Below are 21,727 nucleotides of genomic sequence, written 5' to 3'. Positions count from 1 at the left end.
TACACTTAGACAATGATGTAGCGATTAAAAGATGACGAGTTAAGTAAAATATATTTAATAATTTCAAAAATATATTTTACTTGAGGTGACCTTACTTCATTTATAATTTTAGATACCCAACGTTTCGAACACTTTACGTCGACGGTCACTGAGGATACAAATCCTTCTGTCAATGGACATAATTATTATAATAAGCTACCGCCAACGATATCTTAATTGCCCTGGATTCTTGCAGATGGGGCTGCCGTTTGGTGTGGTGGATTTGAGAGATTTTATGAGTAGGCTCCAGATGGTAGAAACTTTCAAACGTCTTCTCTATTGAAATTAGGTATTTCTTTAATTATTTTCACACTATATGATAGGCAAATAGCTTCTACAATTATAAATTCTACAACTCTCTGTTTACCGTACACACTAAAAATACTAGAAAAATCTTCTAATTCATTCAAACTTTCATCAATTCGCAAGTAGTTATTATCTTTCGCATCATATTTAAGTCTGGCCATCGTCAAGCACCTGCGGAGTAACGTTGGCGCGTCACGCACCGGAGAAAGTGTACTACAAAGCGAGCTCGCGACTCCCAATTGGGTTATGGCCTCGAAAATCAACGAGCTGACCATAAATGCGATGGTTGCGGGTTCGATCTCCCATCAAGAAATATTTTTTTTAGCGTCACGCACACGGGTCTTGCACATAACAGGCATAAAGAACCTGTGAACCTAGAGTTAGGCCAATTCGTTCCCATTAAGACATTTCCGTTCTCTACTTTTCGCTGAATTCTGGAGGAATTTATTTTCATTTCCTCACCCTGGTAGACCTATTGCGGCGTTGAACTCCTTGATTCACCATTTAATATCTCCACAATTGGCCAGAAAGAAACGCAGTGTCTGCAAAATAGTCATTATTGTAAAATAACCAATAAAATATAATACAAGTAAAAGTAAGATCTAGATGGAGCACAATATAACAACACGATAAAAGTACTCAAGTCCAATTATAAATATAAGCACTCAAGAACATTCTTGTCATCAATGACTTGGAGAGCTACGTATTTAACTTTAAATCATACTAACATTATATACAGCCACACATTTCTAAAGACGGAGTGTCTCAACACTAAGAAGCTGTTTCTCTGTCAACTCACGCACCGGAGAAAGTGGACTATAAAACAAACCCGCGCCCCCCAATTGGGTTACGGCCTCGAAATTCAACGGCCACGGGGCTTTTTTCACTCTACGACTCTTCCTAACCGGTCCACACCGGTCAATACTGGCAATGACCAGATATAAATCAAACGACAGCATCCGAAAGACAGAACAAGTGAAGTGAAGTGAAGTGAAGTGAAGTGTTACATATGTATTATGTATGTAAATCGGTTGACCGTTGCTTTTAGAGATTTTCTGAGCATATTTTATTTTGTATTTCTAAATTATGTCGTCGTTTTCTTTCTATAGAAATTTCTAGTTTTTTCTACAGATAATTTTATATAGATAATACATAGATAGAATATGAATTAAAATATAATCTATTTCACTAAAAAACTAAACAAAATAATATTCTACACGTCATTTTAAATTGTTTAATGGAAAAAATAAGAATAAAATAAAGAAACACCATGTAAAGCCAGGCGAAGTAGTACAGCCAGGTGAAGCCCTAGAATATAATTAGACTATAATAAGCCGTCACCTCGTTTTAACTTTCAACCTTGTATCACATCTTATCTATAGAAAACAATGCTATTATTTCTTTATCTACACGCATCTCGCATCATGAGGGTTAGGCAAAGACCACGATCGGTATTTTTTAAACGTTTTTAGATATACTACGTATTTTATAACGGAATTTAACGCCGTACTTAATCTAACTGAGAAAAACAAGTTATTTTAAACATAGGCAAACATCCGATGAAAGATAGAACCTATAACCATCTCGTGTACAAACAACAAGTGTCCATAGCGGTCTTTTTTTTTCAGCTTCAAGCTGTATCCCTCATTTAGGGTAGGCTAAGGGACCCTAGGTAAAACCTTACTGGCCTCGTGGTTGTTTTATATTTTAAAAATATTATAAATTATATAAGGCTAGTATTGAATCCGCTTTACGCCTTAATTATAACTGACATAATACATCTTCCTGAATACCATTAAGACATCTGGGCAGGATGTTAAATAAGATATTGTGTAATTTTAGTTAAACAATTTCAAATAAACAAATAATATTTTTGCTTTTATTATAGGTAATGTTAAACACGTTTAATGTCTTTTTGTGGAGTCTTTATGAAAAAAGGCATTAAAAACGGGACAAATAGAAATATAGAAATTTCTATATTGTATTCAGAATTGTTAAGATTGTGACACTCCCACGTTCTGTCGAATTCTGCAGGCTTTGCATGTTGTGTGGCGGAATTCAACGCCGCGTTTTGCCTCGAAACCAGAGCGAAGTAAAGTAAATATTAAATATTTTATTCCAGTCGAGTGTGAATCGAACCACAGCCCTCGTGTTTACAGACGCACACTTGTGCCCCTCAGCCACGGTGATCTCATTCTATTTAATATATATAGTTACTTTTATTATGATAATACAATGTTGTTTTGGATTTTATGCTGATAATCGCGTTTAAGACAGGCTATGATAAGATATGAGGCTCAGTCAGCTTTTCGATTCTAGAAAATACAGTGCTACATTTCTATAATAGAAAAAACAGTTTCCGTAGGAATGGAACCTGCAACTGACGTATGCTGTCACTTGTAGTTACATATAACTTTGGATGTAATTTTGAAATGCAAAACTTAATATTCCAAGCTATATAAAATATTTATATGGCCTATTATCTATTACTTTTTAAAACAATAAACAATTTTATACATAACAACGAAGATTTTTTATATTTTAACGTTGTCTTCAGGACAATAAAAGTGTGGAATAAACCTGTTTGCACATTTAAATTTGTTATTTTGTATAAAAAAAAAATATTAATGACACGTAATAAAAGGAGTTACATTTACAATTAACTAAAATTGATGTTTTACATTAAAAAAATGAAGAAGAAAATCAAGACAATGAAATTAAATTTTAGTATTATCAGCTGTTTGTTATCAGCATAAGTAGCCTAAGTTTTTATAGACGTTTTATTACTTTAATATTATTTTAGCATAAGTTTATAAACATGATAAGTGTAATGGTTAAATTAGCTATTTTAACTTGAATATGCTGTATATTTACTATGTTTCGTACATATATATAAAAAAGAATAACGAACCCAATCCTATAATTATACAAATCTTAAAATAGGTCTAAATGTCTTTTAAGTGATAAAATATTTAATTAACTATTATACAAAATGTTGTATGAATAAAGCATTGTAATCACGTTAATACTTTATTAAGATGTTATCACTATAAAAAATATGTTAAATAACTAAACATGTTTCGAAAATTTGATAACAAAAATGTACCAACCTTGAATGTTTCGGTAATCCGCGTCAGTGAAATGCTTACTTATATCGAAGACACCATTTACAACACAACAATAGCACTGCACGCGAAGTACAAATCAGTTCCAGCAGGCAGGTTACATAGGCTTAAAAAATAACTCGAAAAGTATTGAAAAGCGGCACCGAACAAAAAAACTAAAGTTCAACATTCTCCATGGAATGCTTGCATTTCAACTGGCCGAAGTTCCAAACGGTCTAATTTTGCTGTGATTTCGTTGTAAAAACTTTATTTATTATTACACTTCACAAATAGTATGAGTTTACGTTAAATAATAAACGATGTTTAAGTTCAAAAAGTTTTAATTTACATCGTTAACTGTCTGTCACTTTGGCGCGCCATCGACACGACCGCTCGTCACCGCAGTTCAAACCAATATGGCGGGTGAATGTAACGAACTGAACGGAACGACGATACTGTGTGACGTGAACGATAAGTAAATCTGGGAATGAATGAAAGCAAATGTGATTTGGTGCAAGTTTTCACAATTTGTATAGATTTAAAGTTATTTTTGTAATGATTCAAATAAAAAATAATAATAATATATTCTTAAATATATTAATAATATAAATAATTACGACGTCTTGACACAGTTCAAGCGTTCCTGCTTATGCAAGTGTAGGCGAATGGTTATAGATTCAGTTTCCATTCGGAATTTTTTTTTTCTTAATGATAAATAAATCGTTTTTTGCATTGCAAAAAGATAGATTTTTAGTATTCCTTTATGGATTAGTAGATATTCTATTTATAATGACAAAATAATAATTTAAATAGTATTTTACAAGGCTAATGAAGACCAAATAAGTATTTTAATATTAGATTAAGGAGTTTAAAATTTTCCTTATTTTTATAAACGGAGGAATATTATCTATTTAATTTTAGTTGGATATTAAGTTTTTATTAAAAAAGGCCAAAAACAGTTCGTAAATTGTAAAATAAAAAATATTCAAATGACATTGTTCTGACAATACTATTACAGACACAAGTGTGCTATGGCGTAATATTATTGTTTAAAAATTATGAGTTAAGTGTAAATATCATATACAGAGCATTAAAAGTAAAATCATGGCGTTGGATTTAGTCAGTATTGCACAGCCGCATTATATTCCTGGGTGAGTAAGTCAGTAATGGCGCAGGGGCGCAAGTCTGTGACTGTAAACGCGGCTGATCGTGGGTTCGATCCCCACTCGAGGAAATGGAGTATTTCTTCGCTCTGGTGTGGTCTGGTCTCAATACCTCCAGAATTCAGTGGAAAAATGGGAACGGAATGTCTGTAACACTAGAGTCCCTTTGCCTGCTGTGTGCGGGATACAGCGTGAAGCTGATTAATATGTCACTAAATAAGCATCGCAATCGTTAATCCGGTTTCAATGTTAAAAGGCTTGAGCAATTAAGCGTCGAGACGAAGTTATAAATAAAAGGATAACAGTGATATATGGAGGTGGAGATGTTGCATGCTGCTAATACCATGATGAACGTCCTTTTGACGGGCGAATTGCGAAAAACGATTTCACTTTTGTTTCAACATTTTGTCGTAATTGCTTTTATTGATATATTGTTTTGTCCTTGCTTCGTCTTCGAGGACGAAGGGGATCCGGAGAACCTAGTTAAGGCACTCCTCGTTCTCCATTCAGACACTAGTTTTCCCCAGTATCCGCCGGCTTTCTGAGGCTTTGTGTGTTGAATGGCGGAGCTCAACGCTGCGAATGCCAGACCGAAAAAAAGAAAGTATTAAATATATCATTCCCCCGATTGAAAATCGAACCCAAAACCGTCGCGTTTACAGTCGCGTTCTTGTGTCACTTGGCCAGGACGGCCTCAATATTCTAGTATGAGAAGTATTTTTATATGCGTGATTGTACCGAAACTTGACCGGAACGATAGTGTGAATGTTCTCATTTTTTCTCTTATAACTAAGAACTTTTAATAGATTGACCGGCACCATACTTTGAAATTAATCCCCCCTTAATATTGAGATACGTAGTGTCTTTTCTTCGCTTTTCGTGGCAATTAGACATTGCTTTTTGAGTGGTGGAACTAAACGCAGCAATTTGTATTGTAAGAGATCATAATCGAATCGATCGAACCCTCAAACGATCCCGTTAGCGACAATCTACCACTGCGTCATATTGGTCTCTTTTATACTATTTGGTTAAATAACGAACTGACTATAACTTATAAGAGCAATTAAATGATCGGAACTCGCTCGTCTCGCAAAATGAATATTAATATGAAACAGGGCCAGTAGGATGTTACGTCACTTATTCCTTCCTGTCACTCTGTCTATTTACTAATGTAACTTATCATAATAATAAGTACCAATAAATACTTTAAATTTACTTTAATAAATTACCTACATACAAATGGTTTTAACTAACTTTTACATATGACTTCTCCCGCGTGGTTAAATGAAAATATTAGCACATAGTATACTACTCTAGAGGCTGGCGTGGCGCAGCAGTATGTGACTGCAAATACGACGGTTGTCGGTTTGATTCTCACTTGGGGAAAAAAAATGTCTTGAGAACAACGTCCAATGTCTTGAGAATTCGGGGGGAACTTGGGAACGGATGTATTTTAATATTAATAGTGTCTTAACACTCACAGTTTGAAGCTAAGTATGCTACTTGCAAAGAAAGCTCTCAAGTTCTACTATTGTGAAACATTGTCAATTGCTACTTCACTCCTGGTGGACATAACGCTATGTAATATAGCCTATACCTTTTCTTGATAGATGGACTATTCAGCACAATAAAAAAAAAGATTCAACCCTCTAGTTCCTGAGATTAGCGCATCCAACCAAACAAACGGTTCAATTTTATATTACAGTATAATATAAAATATATATAGATTAAGCCTTTTAATTAGCAATAACTATATAAATTACGTATCTAAAACATCTTTTTCAGTTACACAGGCCACTGTCCCGAATACAAGTTCCGTATAGGCGATACATATGGGTCGACCACTCACAAAATACTCCTGGATCCCAACATCAACCATTCTGAGCGTTTAGTGTTGTCAGACAAAACTACTGATGATTTTCAGGTTTGAACAATTTTGGCGAATCTCACTCAACCAGTTGCCAGAAGGAAGAAATGAAAATATTAATAAATAATCATTCAATCTATCGAGTGGGGATCGAACCCACTACCGTCGCGTTACAGTCACACCCTTGTGCCTCTGGGCCACGTCGGCCTACGTGAACTTAGGTAGACATATAATAAAATTAATACGTATTTTAAAAAACAAACCTATGCTAATACATAGTTATTATATAAAATACCCAAAAATAACTTTCAAAAACCCCAACATGCCCAAGTGAGATTACAATCAAAAAGGTTCCCTTATCAGATATACCGTCCGCCGCAAACTGATGTGGACGTCGTGAACGCGAGGTTCCGCAATGGTGACCCCGTGTACAAACATCCTATGATACCAGGATACGAAGGTAACGTGGACCTAGATATAGTAAAAAAAGCAATAGTTTTTTTTTGTATAGTTGAGTTGACAGAGAAAAGTAATTTGAATGTTTAATAATGGGATATATTTTTTTTTTTATAAAAATTAGATTTATACCTAGAATAATCACTCTCTGTCAGGTAAATAAGAAGTGTTGTGAAATGTTGTTGTGTTGTGTTTTTCATCAGTGGTTTTTCTCCGTTTCTCTACTCAGTTCTCCTTTAGACGCTTCCGTTTAATACTATCCGCCGAATTCTAGACCCTCTTAACGCGTCGAAGGTGGAAATCGACCCCACAACTAGTCCCATACTTGTGCCCCTGCGCCACGACTGACCTCTATAGTCAATAAATGTTACTCAGTAATATTTAAGGAATTCCATTTGGTACTTGCCCACAAGTAAGTAAAGGTGGCTAGCGTCAAACCTATTTCACAATTGTGATATGACGTTCGAGCATCTCGAGATCTATATGAAATGTAGGTAAAGAGATAAACTTGAGTGTACATTGAGTTACGTAATCGTATGACGTGACCTGAATTTTTTTTATTTTGATAAAGACATTATATTTAAATATAGTAAGTATAGTTTTATGTAAATTTTTACCTACGTATTATTAAGCTTTCCCCTTAGACAATTGAATTTTTAATTATTCTATAGAAGGGGTTAGGGGAGTACCCTTTGTGACGGGAGGGTTAAGTGCAAACAGTGACGTGGCCGCCCATAATTTTAAAAAATAATAATAAGATTGGCGTAGTCAATTTGTTTACGTAGATACATATATAAGTACATAACAGTTGCATTTTGATTAAAAACTCTGTTTTTTAAGCAATATCTTGTTGTTTGTCTGTCTGCCGCACATAGAAAAGTATGCAAGAGGGAGCATGGGAATCTATTGTTAAGATACTCCGTTTCCATTAAGACACTGTCGTACCTCACATTCCGCCGAATTCTGGAAACAATGCTATTGAGTAGTGGAACGGTTGCCTCATCACCACGGCGAAGTAACGAACATATTAAACAATTCCTTTCCTCGGGTGTGAAAGAAAGGCAAAAGGAATTGAACTCACAACCTGTCGCTCGTGCATCACTATCGGCTTCTAGTATCTCATGAAGTTGGTTGAAATTCCAATTTTGGCATTATTGTGGTAATTGTTATTTTAAGCAAAACTGGACAAGCTAAATTTTAACTTAAAAACGAGACAAATTCAATGACTCAGTATAAATTGGGTGAACAGTTAAATACATATTGTAATTATCGATACAGGTTCCAAACCGCAAATCCAATGAGCACCTAAACAAATGCGTCATTAACTTAATCGCACCTAATCAACTCTTAAAAGCTAGCTAGCTGACTAAAAGTTTTGCGCTTAAATGGAAATTTTACGAAATTTCGAAAGGACATTTATTACTCATGCTAAAGTAAACAGACGTCATAGTGGCGTAATTGTTAGTACCTAATTGGGGGAGGTGTATGCGATGGTAGTGGGTTCGACACTTCATTCAGGGTTCAGGGCACAAGTTAAGTTTCCAGTTCTCAGTTCTAGACGCACAATATTTCGTAAATGAGCGAAACATAGAGTAACAGAGTGACACACAGTTTCTTATGTATTTATTTTAATATTTTAGGTCGTATCTAGAGATATTTTCGGGGGGTCCAGGAGTTTAGATTTGGACAGATAATATGATCGTGTAAACTTTGCTTTTTACTTTTTTGAGGCAATTATTTTTTTAATAAAATTTCAGGGGTAGGCACGGACCACCCGGACCCCCTATTCCTACGCCCAAGGTTGTAGGTATTATATGAATAATTTAATAAAAACTTTACTCTGTACATGTTACATTTGAGTAACTCCGACAGTCGAGTATTTCTAATTACCTTTACGTATGAAACAGCAGTAAGTAATTCGTGCTTTGGTAACATTTACCTAGTAGAAATATACCTTACCATACCATACCTAGGTTTAGTAAACGAAAGTGACCTAAAGCACGATATACTGCCGCTTTTTGTACATCAGGGTTCTCCCTGGTTCCCTGAAAGTAGGAGTAGGAGAGAGAGATAGAAGAAAGGAAATATGGTTTTTCTAACAATTACTTAAATTCTTACAAATATCCTATTTTCTCATAGTTACATCCGAATACATATTATACAATAGAATATTATTTGTGATAATTACATTTTTCAATTTCGTTCTCTACGTCGATCTTCAAGAGTTCGTGATAGCTATATTCATTATTTTGTGCACGTCTGCAATTTTCGCTACTGTATATGTTTTTTGTCATAAATACCAGGACTCGAGATAAGGTTCTTTAATATATAATTAATATATTACTTATATAGATATGATGTTTTGTAAAGGTGTGCTCTACTTCAATAATATTGCCAATACAATACTCTATGCAATACTCTGTTCTGAGTAATCTATATATATAAAAGGACTTGTCCTCACTGACTGAGGTAAGACACACGCACAGCCGTAACCGCTGTGCGTAGAAACGTGAAATTTGGACAGATGTTTGCTTTTGTAATCTGGACATCCACTAAGAAGGGATTTTGAAAAATTTTAACCTTAAAAGGGCGAAATAGGGGTTGAAAGTTTGTATGAAAAAAAAAATTAAATCGGCACCGATTTTTATAAAATTTGATATTTAGATTTTTAAAAGTATTTAATTGAACACGTGTTTCATCGTTTTCTAGATTTCTCCCCCTAAGGGTGCAAATAAGGGGTTGAAAGTTTGTATGGAAAAATCTTTACATCGCTACCGATTTTTATAAAATTTGAAATTTAGACTCTTAAAAATATTTCATTGAACACATGTTTCGTGGTTTTTTAGAATTCACCCCTAAATACGCAAGCGAAGCTGCGCGCGTCCGCTAGTGTCCATATATTACTCAGAGCAGAGTTTTAAATTACTTAGTACCTTGAACACAGGAGTAGGTAAAATTTTATAATGTTAAATGAAGTGGGTCATGGTTGTTAATTGCTATAAGGGTAATAATTAAAGACCGATTATTAAGAATTGTCTAAATTTCTCAATTTTTGTCAAAATTTTCTTTATTATTATTATTATAAACGAAAATTCTTATTTTGCTTTATAGACTTTTTGAATTTTTAACATATATTTTTAGGCCAGTCTTGGCGTAGGGGCACAAGCGTGTGACTGTGAAAATGACATCTTGTGGGTTCCACTCCCACTCAAAGAAATGAAATAAATTGTTTTAAATTTCAAATAAAAAATAGCCATGGTGCCGACTTTTCTTATTATTACTGACATAGTACCTTTTAGTTTACATCTATAATTTCATCATAGCCTTGCTTATGCCATTAGAGAAATGATAAAGTTCAATCTAAACACGAAAATGCAGTAAGACGTGATGAATCAGCACTTGCAGCTGACTCACAGCGCTGGACCGGTCAGAATGCATCGTTTTCCTGAGATTATAACATCCAGGTCGTTATCTCTTAATAGCCTATAAAAAGTACATCAAAATACTATATAATAATGCTTTATGATGCGAAATATGGAAGTTTATGTTATTTACAAAATTTAAATGATTTAATAAACTATTAGATTTGTTGATTTTTTTATAGTTAAGTACTTGAGATATCTTCTGTTTTATTGTTTAAAGTGGATTTGTTTACATTACATTGGCAGCTTAAATAATAAATCGTTCCCCCGATCGGGATTCGAACATGCGTGTGGTCTACGACGGTTTTATATTTTTATATTTCATTCCAAAATAGCTTGAAACAATAATAAAACTTTTTCTTAGAATTTCGATTTTTACACGCTTTACATTAGATATAACTCATATATCTAACTGAAAATAAAATTATAAAAATTAACCATTTTTACTTCTTTGATGTACCTATCTACATATTTTAAGTCTTAGATAGTTCTCAATATTATCTAGAATGATGACATGTTATTTTGTTTTCCTTAACGACAAATAAGTTTTTCTTCAGAACGTACCTACCTAATGTCTAAATGTCATAATATTTTTTATCTGAAACGGTTTTTAAATAGGTGTGGTAATGTATATGTTAAAAAATGTTATTCATTTTAAGTGAAAATTTCATAATTCGAGAGCAAAAAGTAAGCTAGTAAATAATTAACTAATATCTATCTATTTTCTTTAATATTTTTGAAAAGTATTAATATTGTAGTGATTCAGTACTTGTGAATTTTATTATTTTAAAAATATATCCACTTTTAATGTCTTCCTTATTGATATACTTAGTAGAAACAACGGTTACTGTACGGTTTATGGCTATTAGCTACTAAACGTTATCTCAAATCAGTTCTAAATAAGACCCCACAAGATGAATGAAAGGAGTCCATGAATAAAATAAGCTATAACAATTTTACTATGCCCCATTGGATCAATGGTTTGGTTTTGACTTGTGTCTAAATATTTTCTGTGGATTCTATTCTATGACGAAGAATTCAGGACATGGGACCAAAAACAACTACTAGGTACTACTATTAACTAAAGAGTACCTATAGATAAGAGATTTGGGAACTTGAATCTGGTCGTGCCTAGAGACACCAGCCTATCCTGGTGTGGGCACAGACCACCTGGCCTCCCCTATTTCTACGCCTAATGTAGGCAATGTAGAGTTTTAAATTCAAGCGGCAATTAGAAAACGGAATATCTTAACAATACGTTCTTTCCGTCTACTCTGTAAAACAAAAAAAAAATGAGATTTTGACAGTTATATCAGATAAAGCAACACACAAGACCTGTAATATATAGTTATAGATATTTATCTGTTACTTAAGATGCGTCAATATGAAAATAAAACTGTGTGGTCCTCCCACAGGCAGCCTGCATATCTTCAGGGACAGAGTACCCTCTTTCTTCCCCACCCGGTGTCGCTGTAAAAGCCAATAGGGCTAACAGCATTAACCTCAAGACCGAAAAAAAAAGAAAATAAAACATAGGAGCTACTTTAGCAACATTACATAAAACATGATATGTAACTCAGTAGTTGGCTAGCCGGTAGCCTGGTGGAAACCTCATCGATCACATTGCTGCATTCAATTTGTTATGCAACGTGTACAGCAATACTGTCGTTAGTCTCTATAATCTTATTTACCTTCTTGCAGCTATTTTCATATTCGTGCCTGTGGATAAATGTACTTACTTTTTTATATAACCTTCATATTACAGTCTTTTTTTTGTTATAATTATGTAAAAATTAGCTTGTAATACATTATTAGGAATATTCGTGTATTGTTACAAATTTTGTGTTTTGTTTTCTTGAGTGTTTGATTTGGTGGTGACGTAGGTATATTATAATTTACTAGTGGGCGCGCGCAGTTTCGCCTGCTTATTTGGGGGTATACCCCTTAGGGGTGAATTCTAATAAACCATGAAACATGTGTTCAATGAAATATTTTTAAGAGTCTCAATTTCAAATTTTATAAAAATCGGTGCCGGTTTATTTTTTTTTCCATACAAACTTTCAACCCCTATTTTACCCGTTAAGGGTTAAAATTTTTCAAAATCCCTTCTTAGTGGATGTCCAGATTACGAAAGTAAACATCTGTCCAAATTTCACGTTTCTACCATCAGCGGTTACGGCGGTGCGTGCGTCTTACCTCAGTCAGTGAGGACAAGTCCTTTTATATATATAGATAATGCTGTAGAATCCGGCATAGAATGATTCTACTCTTTATTAAGTTAAATTAAAATTAAATCATCTTCATGCTGCATCCACCATATAGTAGAGTAAAGTAACCTAAGGTTAAGAAACTCCTTTCTCCACTTTCCGCCGAATTTTTCGCGGCATTGCGTGTTGATTTGCTACTGCATTGTTTTAGCACAAATCCTGTTCACTTCATTATACAAAAACTTCACTTTAAATTAATACTTGTTTGTATACGAAAATAAGTCATAATAAACACTATAAACAAGAGCATTAGAGAAAGATTGAAGTATTTATTTTATTTACTACATTAAAATTGGAACAACTCATAGTTTTAGTAGTTCCTGCCCACTATATCAGTTTTCTGAAAACTCTAACAAACGTCTAAACAGTACCTATCAGTACATTTATCATCTGTACTACAATTTGTACGTGAACAGAGTCGTATCTCAGAACTAAAGAAAACGGTACCATGTCCTATCCGTTCCACTTACGCCTGGCTGGTGCCTGGTGGCTGGTGGCCACTATCAGATCGAACGTAACGGGATATATCTTGCTCACAATTATTATTATCAATATACGTTTCGTGGAATTGAACTCATGAAATATTCACCGCGTCCAGCAATTCAAACCGTTTTACCTCGTTTAGTCGCTAATAAATAATACACTGGTCTGCGATATTAAGTAGGTACAAAGATATGAATGCTTATTGAATAAATGTTCAGGCGTTCTCGATATTTCTCTCGGTTTTGACTATTTTTCTTAAGAATTTTTTTCTTTTAGTATTTAAATGGTAATTAATAACAAAAATCCTATATAGCATATAGGTACTAAAATTACTTGAAACGTCTCAATTTCGTGACCTAACAACGTGATATGTGTATTTGCAATAAATATATTAAGCCATAGTCCATGTGTTAGGTTTCTTGCCACGCCTGAACGCTCATTTCGGACAGCGCTATACGGTGTCCGCGACGGAAGCCCTGTCGGAATTCCAGAGGTCGCAGCTAAATCAGAGAGCTGCACGTAATCAGCTGGAACGAGTGGTCGATTTGCAAGCTGGGAAAGGACAACCTTGGGATTTGATAGATAGATTCGTGAGTTTCATTATAATAAGAAAACTTTATAAGAAGAACGAGAGAGAAGATTGGATGGTGAAGAATGTAAGAGAAGAAAATAAATGGAATGGAAGAAAATATTGTAAACTGAGAATATAGACGGATATGAGAATCATAAGTTTTAAAGAAATTTGTACTTTTTTCTACAGTCGGCCACGGCAGAATTTAAACTACCGCTGGTGGTAGTAAGGCCGGAGTGTGCAGGAATATTACGAGATGTGCCGATGGATGAACCTCAATTATCACCGCCTTCTCACTCCGTTAGCCCCTATTTTATGGAGAATAGCGATCCCAATAAATATATCAAGAAAGGTATAACGGTTTTTAAAAAGACAATTACATTAATGGAGTATTTTTTTAGCAAATTAGATAATATTAGATACCACAGAGAGGCTTTCTTTGTTGTAATATTAAAAATGATTAATTGACGGGATTTAAAAAATGTTAGTGTCATTATGACAGTAGTATTTCTACGTTGACATATTTACGTTTGCTAAAATTTTATTTATGAAATTCCCTAAATATTCGTTTCTTATTGTTATACTATGTCATATGGACGAATTCATCAATCCTTCGTTCAAAATCAAATTTACGGATATAATCCCGCTGACTCTATAAGTAAGCGTCTATTTCCGTTGTGATTTTTATAGTAATTGTTTTATTTGCTTTTTTACGATAGCTTGGTTTCTAAGAATGATTATGATGCATTTATTTGAACTTGAATTAGGAGACGGAAGTGTTAGTCGCGTACGTTCTTTCCGTCGATAATTTAAGATGCAAAAGTCAATTCTTTAGATAAAAAATATTTGCTTTACACTGCATCAAGCTATTTAGAATATCGGCGCGTGTATACATTATCTTATCTTGAGTATTTTAAAATTTATTATTTTCAGGATTTGCGGGACATGTACCTTACGGATTCCAACGATTTGGTGATTCTTCGAAGAAACTAACAAATTCTGCTCTTTGTGATTTCTCATCTAACTACAGGCGAAGACAAAGTACTGAGTGGGCCCCAGTGAACGTAGTAAAGTAAGTGAATAGTAGTGGTTATGCTTTTGTAAAATTAAGATGGTGTTCCGAACTAAAATAAAAATATGCTTATCCTTTTCTTTATTCGTGATTTTCTAATTTTTTAATGAAAAGTATATTAAATTGTGGTATAATACTACAATTATTGAACGTTTCACGTATCTGACAGCTGTCATAGCACCAATTATACGTCACGTATGACGTTATTCTGTTGTCATCTGTCAGGTTGCGAATATTCTAAAACGCGTTTTCTAAACAATTTAAGTTGTATTTGTATACAATAAAATAATAAAAATGGGAAAGAAAAAGATTATGCCGAATCTCTCGAAAGAGGAAAAAATGGTGATCGTTATATCTGAGATCATACAAGAGTTATTGATAGCTCACCGTCAAGGTAAAGATGTTAACCTAAACAAGATGAAGACTAGAATTGCCTCCAAGTATGGACTGGGAACATCACCAAGGCTGGTTGATATTATAGCTGCAGTGCCGGCGGATGCAAAGAGTATTCTTTTACCCAAATTGAAAGCTAAGCCTATTCGTACAGCTTCCGGCATAGCTGTAGTCGCCGTAATGTGTAAACCTCATCGTTGCCCTCATATCAACTTCACTGGTAACATATGCGTCTATTGCCCTGGGGGTCCTGATTCAGATTTTGAGTACTCAACTCAAAGTTACACTGGATATGAACCCACATCTATGAGGGCTATAAGGGCACGCTATAATCCATATCTTCAAACCCGTCATAGGGTGGAACAACTGAAACAGCTTGGTCACAGTGTTGATAAAGTCGAGTTTATTGTGATGGGTGGCACATTTATGAGTTTGCCAGAAGATTATAGGGATTATTTTATAAGGTAAGCTGATTTTTATATTGGTAATACATATAAAGTAATATAAAAATATTGTAGAAACAGTCCTTTTTACTTTAGTAAAAACACAGCTTGGTGCAGTGGGACAGCATAAGTGAATGTGCTCTATTTGAAGAAATTAATTATTTTCATACCAATTTGTTTGTGGGAGACAAAGTGCAACATTGAGTTCCTCCATTCAATTTAAGACATTACATATGTCTCAAATTTGCCTAGATTAAGGAGAAATAATGTCACTGTGTTGATAGTAGCAGTTTTCTCTGCCTTTCCCACTATATACAATAATAAATATGAAGCTGACACAATAATCATTTCATTTTGTACAATATTTTTTTAGGAATCTTCATGATGCACTATCAGGTCACACATCGAGTTCTGTGGCAGAAGCTGTGAAATATTCAGAAAGAGCAAAAACTAAATGTATTGGTATTACAATAGAGACTCGTCCAGATTATTGCTTGCAAAGACACATGAGTGATATGCTCAATTATGGTTGTACAAGGCAAGTTATGTAAATAAAAAAACTAATGAAATTAAACTATTTGTTCTTACTATTTGAAAATAATTATATATAATAGAATCACTAGCAATAAGCATAAAACTAAAAAAACAAAAATCACTGTATTAGAAAAATTTTTTTTATTAACTAAACAAATATAAGTAATTTATGTTAATTAAAAATATTTAATGAAATACTATGTTTATTGTAGGTTGGAAATAGGTGTGCAATCTGTATATGAGGATATAGCGAGAGACACAAACAGAGGACACACAGTGAAGGCTGTGTGTGAGAATTTCAGTCTTGCTAAAGATGCTGGATACAAGGTATAATGCTTTTAATTTTTATATAGCTTTGATATTTCACTCATTAAGTTTCAAAAATAACCTATTTTCCTGATTTATTTTTACATCAATTAAATAAATTTTCAATCAGATTGTAGCACACATGATGCCAGATCTACCAAATGTGGATTTCGAAAGAGATGTAGAACAATTCATGGAGTTCTTTGAGAATCCTGCATTCAGAGCAGACGGCTTAAAGATTTATCCAACTCTTGTGATAAGAGGCACAGGTTTATATGAGTTGTGGAAAACAGGAAGATATAGAAGTTATCCGCCTTCCACTCTGGTTGATCTGATTGCGAAGATATTGGCTTTGGTTCCACCGTGGACGAGGGTCTATAGGTGACTAAGATAAATGATTCTATTTTTTATATATAATGTTTGATCACTCATTTTGTAAATCAGACGGTTGTGGCTCAATGGCACAAACTTGCAACGGTTGTGGGTTTGATTTCCATTTGAGTATGAAATATTTTTAATATTTTATTTTATCTCACTTAACAAGGCTTAGTGCTTAACGCGGTAACAAAACAAAATGCGGCACAAATCAAGACGCAATGCTTGACTTTTTACTTTATTCTGTTAATTTTAAATAAGCATTGATTCAATGTTTTGCTATATCTAATCAAACCAGCAAAATACTTGACATACTTTTACGTTTGTTCATTAACTATCATTTTTAAGCTTCACACTGTATCCCACATACTACTGTATTCCTTATAATTAATAATAATTTAATATTATTAATAAATAGTAATTTTCGAGACATTGCATATTGATTGGTGGAACTCAACGCCGCTCTTTGCTTTGATTAACTGACATCTGAACACATTAGATTAACTAAAATTAATATTTTTTCTTAAAACTTTCATATCAAATCCAGAGTACAACGCGACATACCAATGCCTTTAGTATCATCGGGCGTAGAGCACGGTAACCTCAGGGAGTTAGCACTAGCTCGTATGGCGGACCTCGGCACAGACTGTAGGGACGTGAGGAGCAGGGAGGTCGGCATACAGGAGATACACAATAGAGTTAGGCCCTATGAGGTAAGGTGGGGTTTACCAAACAATCAATTTACCAACTTATCAAACTATCAACTAACCAATTGTGTGTTCAGTTGGCGGAACTCAACGCTGCCCTTTGTCTTGGTACCAGAGAGATGAAACAAAAATATTATATTCCCCTAGTGAGAATCGAGCTCACAACCTTCGCGTTTACTGTGCCTTGTCGCATTGCGCCACTACGGCCTAAGCTTGGATATCATGGATGGATAACTCAGATATAAATTTTGACTTCAAATTTAATAGTTTTTGTATAGTAAATAGATATATTATAAGTATGAATAATATAAGTATCAACAATTACGTAAATTGCTAAAAATTAAAATTGTTCTTTACTTTGAAGTAATTACTACATTATTTAGTTTTTATTAAGTTTTTTAGAACGCAATTTCTTTTTTTATTAAATTAAAATTTTGTCTTACCAGAGCGAGAAATTTCTAATAATTTAAATATATTAATTGCCCTGAGTGGGAATCGGTCTGGTTTATATTCAGATATTGTTTCATAACTTTTTTAAATTGTTTAAAATTAATGTTTGTTTCGAGGTGGAACTAATAAGACGTGATTACGTAGCAAACGGCGGGTGGGAAACTTTCCTTTCCTACGAAGATCCAGATCAAGATATTCTTGTGGGCCTTCTAAGGTTGAGAAAGTGTGCCAAAGATACGTACAGGCCGGAATTGAAGCCGGGACCCGATGCGAAGTTTAAACAGTGTAGTATTGTTAGGGAACTGCACGTTTACGGGTCTGTTGTGCCGGTTAGTATTTTTATATGTTTTTGTATGTCGTTTTTTGTTAGAACAACGTGCTCAAGTGGTTGAACCACGTCGAAAAAAAAGAATGGCAAAATAGGTTTATGAAGGTGAAAGAGGTATGCAGAGACCATGTGGTTTGGCTCACCGTTCTCTCTGACTACTCCGTTTGTGATACAGCATGAAGCTTAAAAAAATTGCTAAATACATTAAAGACATTTTAAACTTATTACAAGGAGCCGTCTAACTTTAACTTAAAAAAAGATTCTCTTTTTTTCTTAATTTTCTGTACTTTCAATTCTATGCATTACAGGTAAATGCGCGTGATCCAACTAAATTCCAGCACCAAGGTTTTGGAATGCTCCTAATGGAGGAAGCTGAAAGAATAGCAAAAGAGGAACATGGATCTGATAAAATAGCAGTAATTTCTGGTGTGGGCACTAGAAATTATTATGCGAAAATCGGATATCATTTGGAAGGCCCCTACATGGTCAAGATGATTTGAAAATTTGAAACATTTTGTATATAAATAATTATTATGTATATTGGTTTTTTATTTAGACTTAATTTTGATTATAAATGGTATATTGTTTGAGGTATGTGACACAAAAATTTAATAGTGATATAAAAAAACATCGGATATTATTCGACTGATATTATTTGGTAATCGTTTATATATTGGTTTACGATGCATACAGATGACCTTTGCATTTATGTGAGTAAAGCCAGAAAATAACTAAAATTTATTATTAAAGAATAATAAAAAAAAGTAAAAATATCTAACAAAACAATTCAATTCTCGTATACCAGACGAGACGAGACGAGACTCATAATTTTACTTTCATTAAAATTACATTAAAAAAAATTACACTTTCATATCCCTTTCAGACCCGATCCTCCCCTATCCATCAATCCTACAGAGATCTACCACAAGCACGTGGGCATGTTGCCCAACTATGCCGGCCACGTGCCTGGGAATACATTCCGGTTGGTATAATTTCATAGTTTCTTTTAGCTTCAAATTGTATTCAACGTGGACCGCAAGTTTATAAAATCCAGTGAAGATACTTTTTTGTTCAAACTCGAGACATTGCGTGATGAGGAGGAACTCAACACCGCAATTTCTCTAGAGAGGGCTTTAATTTAAAAATATTATGGTTATTGTAAAAATATATGAAAGGAAAAAGGTCAAAATATTATGTTACAGTAAGTACCTATAGGTTACTTGCGGCTTTCGTAAAACAAACAACGTGGGTACATACTTGAAAGCGTAAAAATTATAATTTAAAAATCTTTGCTATATTGATATAAAGAAAATAATTTTTTTTATAAAGAGCAACATATTACAATTAATGTTTTCTCCATTTTTCAAACATTTTTGTGAGATTTTTTGTTAATATTTTATTTAACCCTTAATCAAACAAACTTTATTTTTCGAGTAATTTGAAATCTGGTCACGGCTTTTAGGTAAGTGGGTGCCGTAGATTTCGAAAAACAACTCCTTTTTTTTATAAAAAGGGGGGAAATGGGGGTTTTGCAGTGGGAAATTATTTCCCAGTATCCGGTATTTCAAAGCAAAATATAATTAAGTGGGAAATTATTTCCCATTATCCGGAATAGCTCTCAACTTTTGATATATTTTTACTACAAGTTCTGTACATGTAAGTTGCTCCTACTTTACTTGTTTCTTTTTTGTCTTATATAATAAAATTGAAAAAAATACTGTAATATGAGTGAATAAAGTTATAAAATGAAACAACAACGTTAGGAATGATATATAGTTTTAATATAAACTGAAACTTAATTACTAAGAAAAATAATATTATTAAGGTGGAACAGTGTGAAAGGTTTTGAAGCAATTTTTAGCACACAAAGCTACTCCACAGGCGGAACACAATCTGTTGTTGGTGAGTTTGTGATATGAGATGTTTCTCCTAAGGCTGTCAGTAAGGCATCCGTTGAAATCTGTTGGGCTTGTATAGTAGGCGTTTCTTGTTTATCTTCATTCAATTCGAAGCCGAAGATATATTCAAGACGTTGTTCAATTAGGTTATCGTCAAGCTGATTGAGGTAAGTATCGGATGGAGAATGAATGCTATTGACATAGCATGACTCATCTTCAGAATCTGAGGCTGATAAATCAGACAAGTTGTCTAAATTTTGCACCACCTCCTCCAATTTTTTCTTTGGTAGAACTTTTTGTAACTTTTTAGCGTCCATATTTAAATAGCTAAAACAAATAAAAGGAAGTCTAAACTAACTTGGTAGTCTGAGCAGTACAAATAGTTCTAAAATATAATAGTTATAAAAATCAAGTGAGAAATCACTCAATCGCAGTCATAACTCTCGAGAAAGCTCCATATATGAGTTACTCGCTCACAATTTTGTGTAAGTTAGATAAAATTATAAGTAACTATACCTGTTTAGGTACTTATATAGTGCAACAGACAAATTATTTATTGTATATATAGAAATTGGTATTTTTCAAATGCAGGAACAAACAATGGGAAATAATTTCCCACATAATTAAACCTAAGAAAATACAACAAATATCAATGCTGCGAGCCCAAAAACCGTAAGAAACATTCAGAAAACAAGTCTAGTTTACAATATTATTGTGTTTATGCACTTACCAGATTTTTTTTCTTCAAAAACTTTTAAATCTTCCGTTTGAACCGGTTTTTTCACAAAATATTTCAAACTGTGTTTTTGACATTGACATACAATGACAGTTCGCGCGTTAAGACAAAATGTTGCAAATAAATAAAATTAAAAAATTCTGTACGATTATTTTTCCCTAAGGTTGGTACTGATTAGAGTTGCCAAAAACGAAATAAAACAAAAAAATTACAGTAGTGGCATGTGGGAAATAATTTCCCAATATTTGATTAAGGGTTAAATTGGCCACTAATGTCGCACTAATCTATCTTCATTTGAGGATCACTAGAGTATTAAACATTCCACCGCATAACCCACAACCATCACGTACCTTCGAAACTTCTCTACCACGCATTGAAAAAGCAATCTATTAGCAAGCTAGCAAGCAAGATATTTCAGTGATTAAAGCAGGAAAAATGATTTAATTCATTAATATGAATTAAAACGTTAATTAATAATGAACATTATATATTTTTCTCTAATAATGTACATTATATATTTTTCTCTGCAATAGATTTGGAAAAACTTATGGCAACGATACTAGAGATGCGAAAAGATGGCTGCGGGGAGACTTCACATCTTAAAAAGGATTCTTTAATGCTCTTTTATGATTCTTTTTTGGTATTGAATTCGATTTTTTCAATTTATTTTGTAATATTGGAATATTTCTTTACTAAAATTATAGTACAATAAACTTGAAAATATATTTTTAATTTTTTTAGCCCAATTTACAAGCTGCCATTCGTGGCGCAGGAGCACAAGTTTATGACCGTATAGGCGACAGACTG

General features: G+C 33.6%; 4 protein-coding genes across 4 annotated transcripts in view; 2 read left to right on the top strand and 2 right to left on the bottom strand.

The window, feature by feature from the left end:
- Nucleotides 1-3,865, bottom strand: part of LOC146534818 (uncharacterized) — a 50,064-nt gene extending 46,199 nt beyond the window's left edge. Inside the window, exon 1 of the mRNA XM_085192713.1 lies at nt 3,456-3,865. The gene's annotated coding sequence lies outside the window, so the exon portion shown is untranslated. The remainder of the gene's footprint in view (nt 1-3,455) is intronic.
- A 688-nt stretch (nt 3,866-4,553) lies between these two features.
- On the top strand, nt 4,554-21,633 carry LOC146534815 (CIMIP2 protein CG18335-like). The gene is made up of 8 exons (XM_085193351.1): nt 4,554-4,600; nt 6,398-6,536; nt 6,843-6,939; nt 13,522-13,697; nt 13,868-14,030; nt 14,612-14,750; nt 19,170-19,268; nt 21,454-21,633. Exons 1-8 carry the CDS (start codon nt 4,554-4,556, stop codon nt 21,521-21,523), a joined length of 930 nt encoding a protein of 309 aa, XP_085049477.1. The 3' UTR covers nt 21,524-21,633.
- On the top strand, nt 14,951-18,824 carry Elp3 (elongator complex protein 3). The gene is made up of 7 exons (XM_085192595.1): nt 14,951-15,607; nt 15,960-16,124; nt 16,333-16,447; nt 16,557-16,807; nt 17,349-17,514; nt 18,075-18,287; nt 18,595-18,824. The coding sequence occupies exons 1-7, from the start codon at nt 15,045-15,047 to the stop codon at nt 18,784-18,786; spliced, it is 1,665 nt and encodes a 554-aa protein (XP_085048721.1). The 5' UTR covers nt 14,951-15,044; the 3' UTR covers nt 18,787-18,824.
- LOC146534816 (uncharacterized) lies at nt 20,046-21,177 on the bottom strand. The gene is made up of 2 exons (XM_085192600.1): nt 20,915-21,177; nt 20,046-20,511 (listed from the first exon to the last, which is right to left on the bottom strand). The coding sequence occupies exon 2, from the start codon at nt 20,499-20,501 to the stop codon at nt 20,157-20,159; it is 345 nt and encodes a 114-aa protein (XP_085048726.1). The 5' UTR covers nt 20,502-20,511; nt 20,915-21,177; the 3' UTR covers nt 20,046-20,156.
- Nucleotides 21,634-21,727: the final 94 nt, after the last annotated feature.

The sequence above is a fragment of the Heliconius melpomene genome, chromosome 11 (genome assembly GCF_056956725.1).
Source record: "Heliconius melpomene rosina isolate 202511_hmr_F chromosome 11, ASM5695672v1, whole genome shotgun sequence".
Lineage (NCBI taxonomy): Eukaryota > Metazoa > Arthropoda > Insecta > Lepidoptera > Nymphalidae > Heliconius > Heliconius melpomene.
The sequence above is the reverse complement of the archived record's forward strand: the minus strand, read 5'-3'. Positions and strand labels throughout refer to the sequence as shown.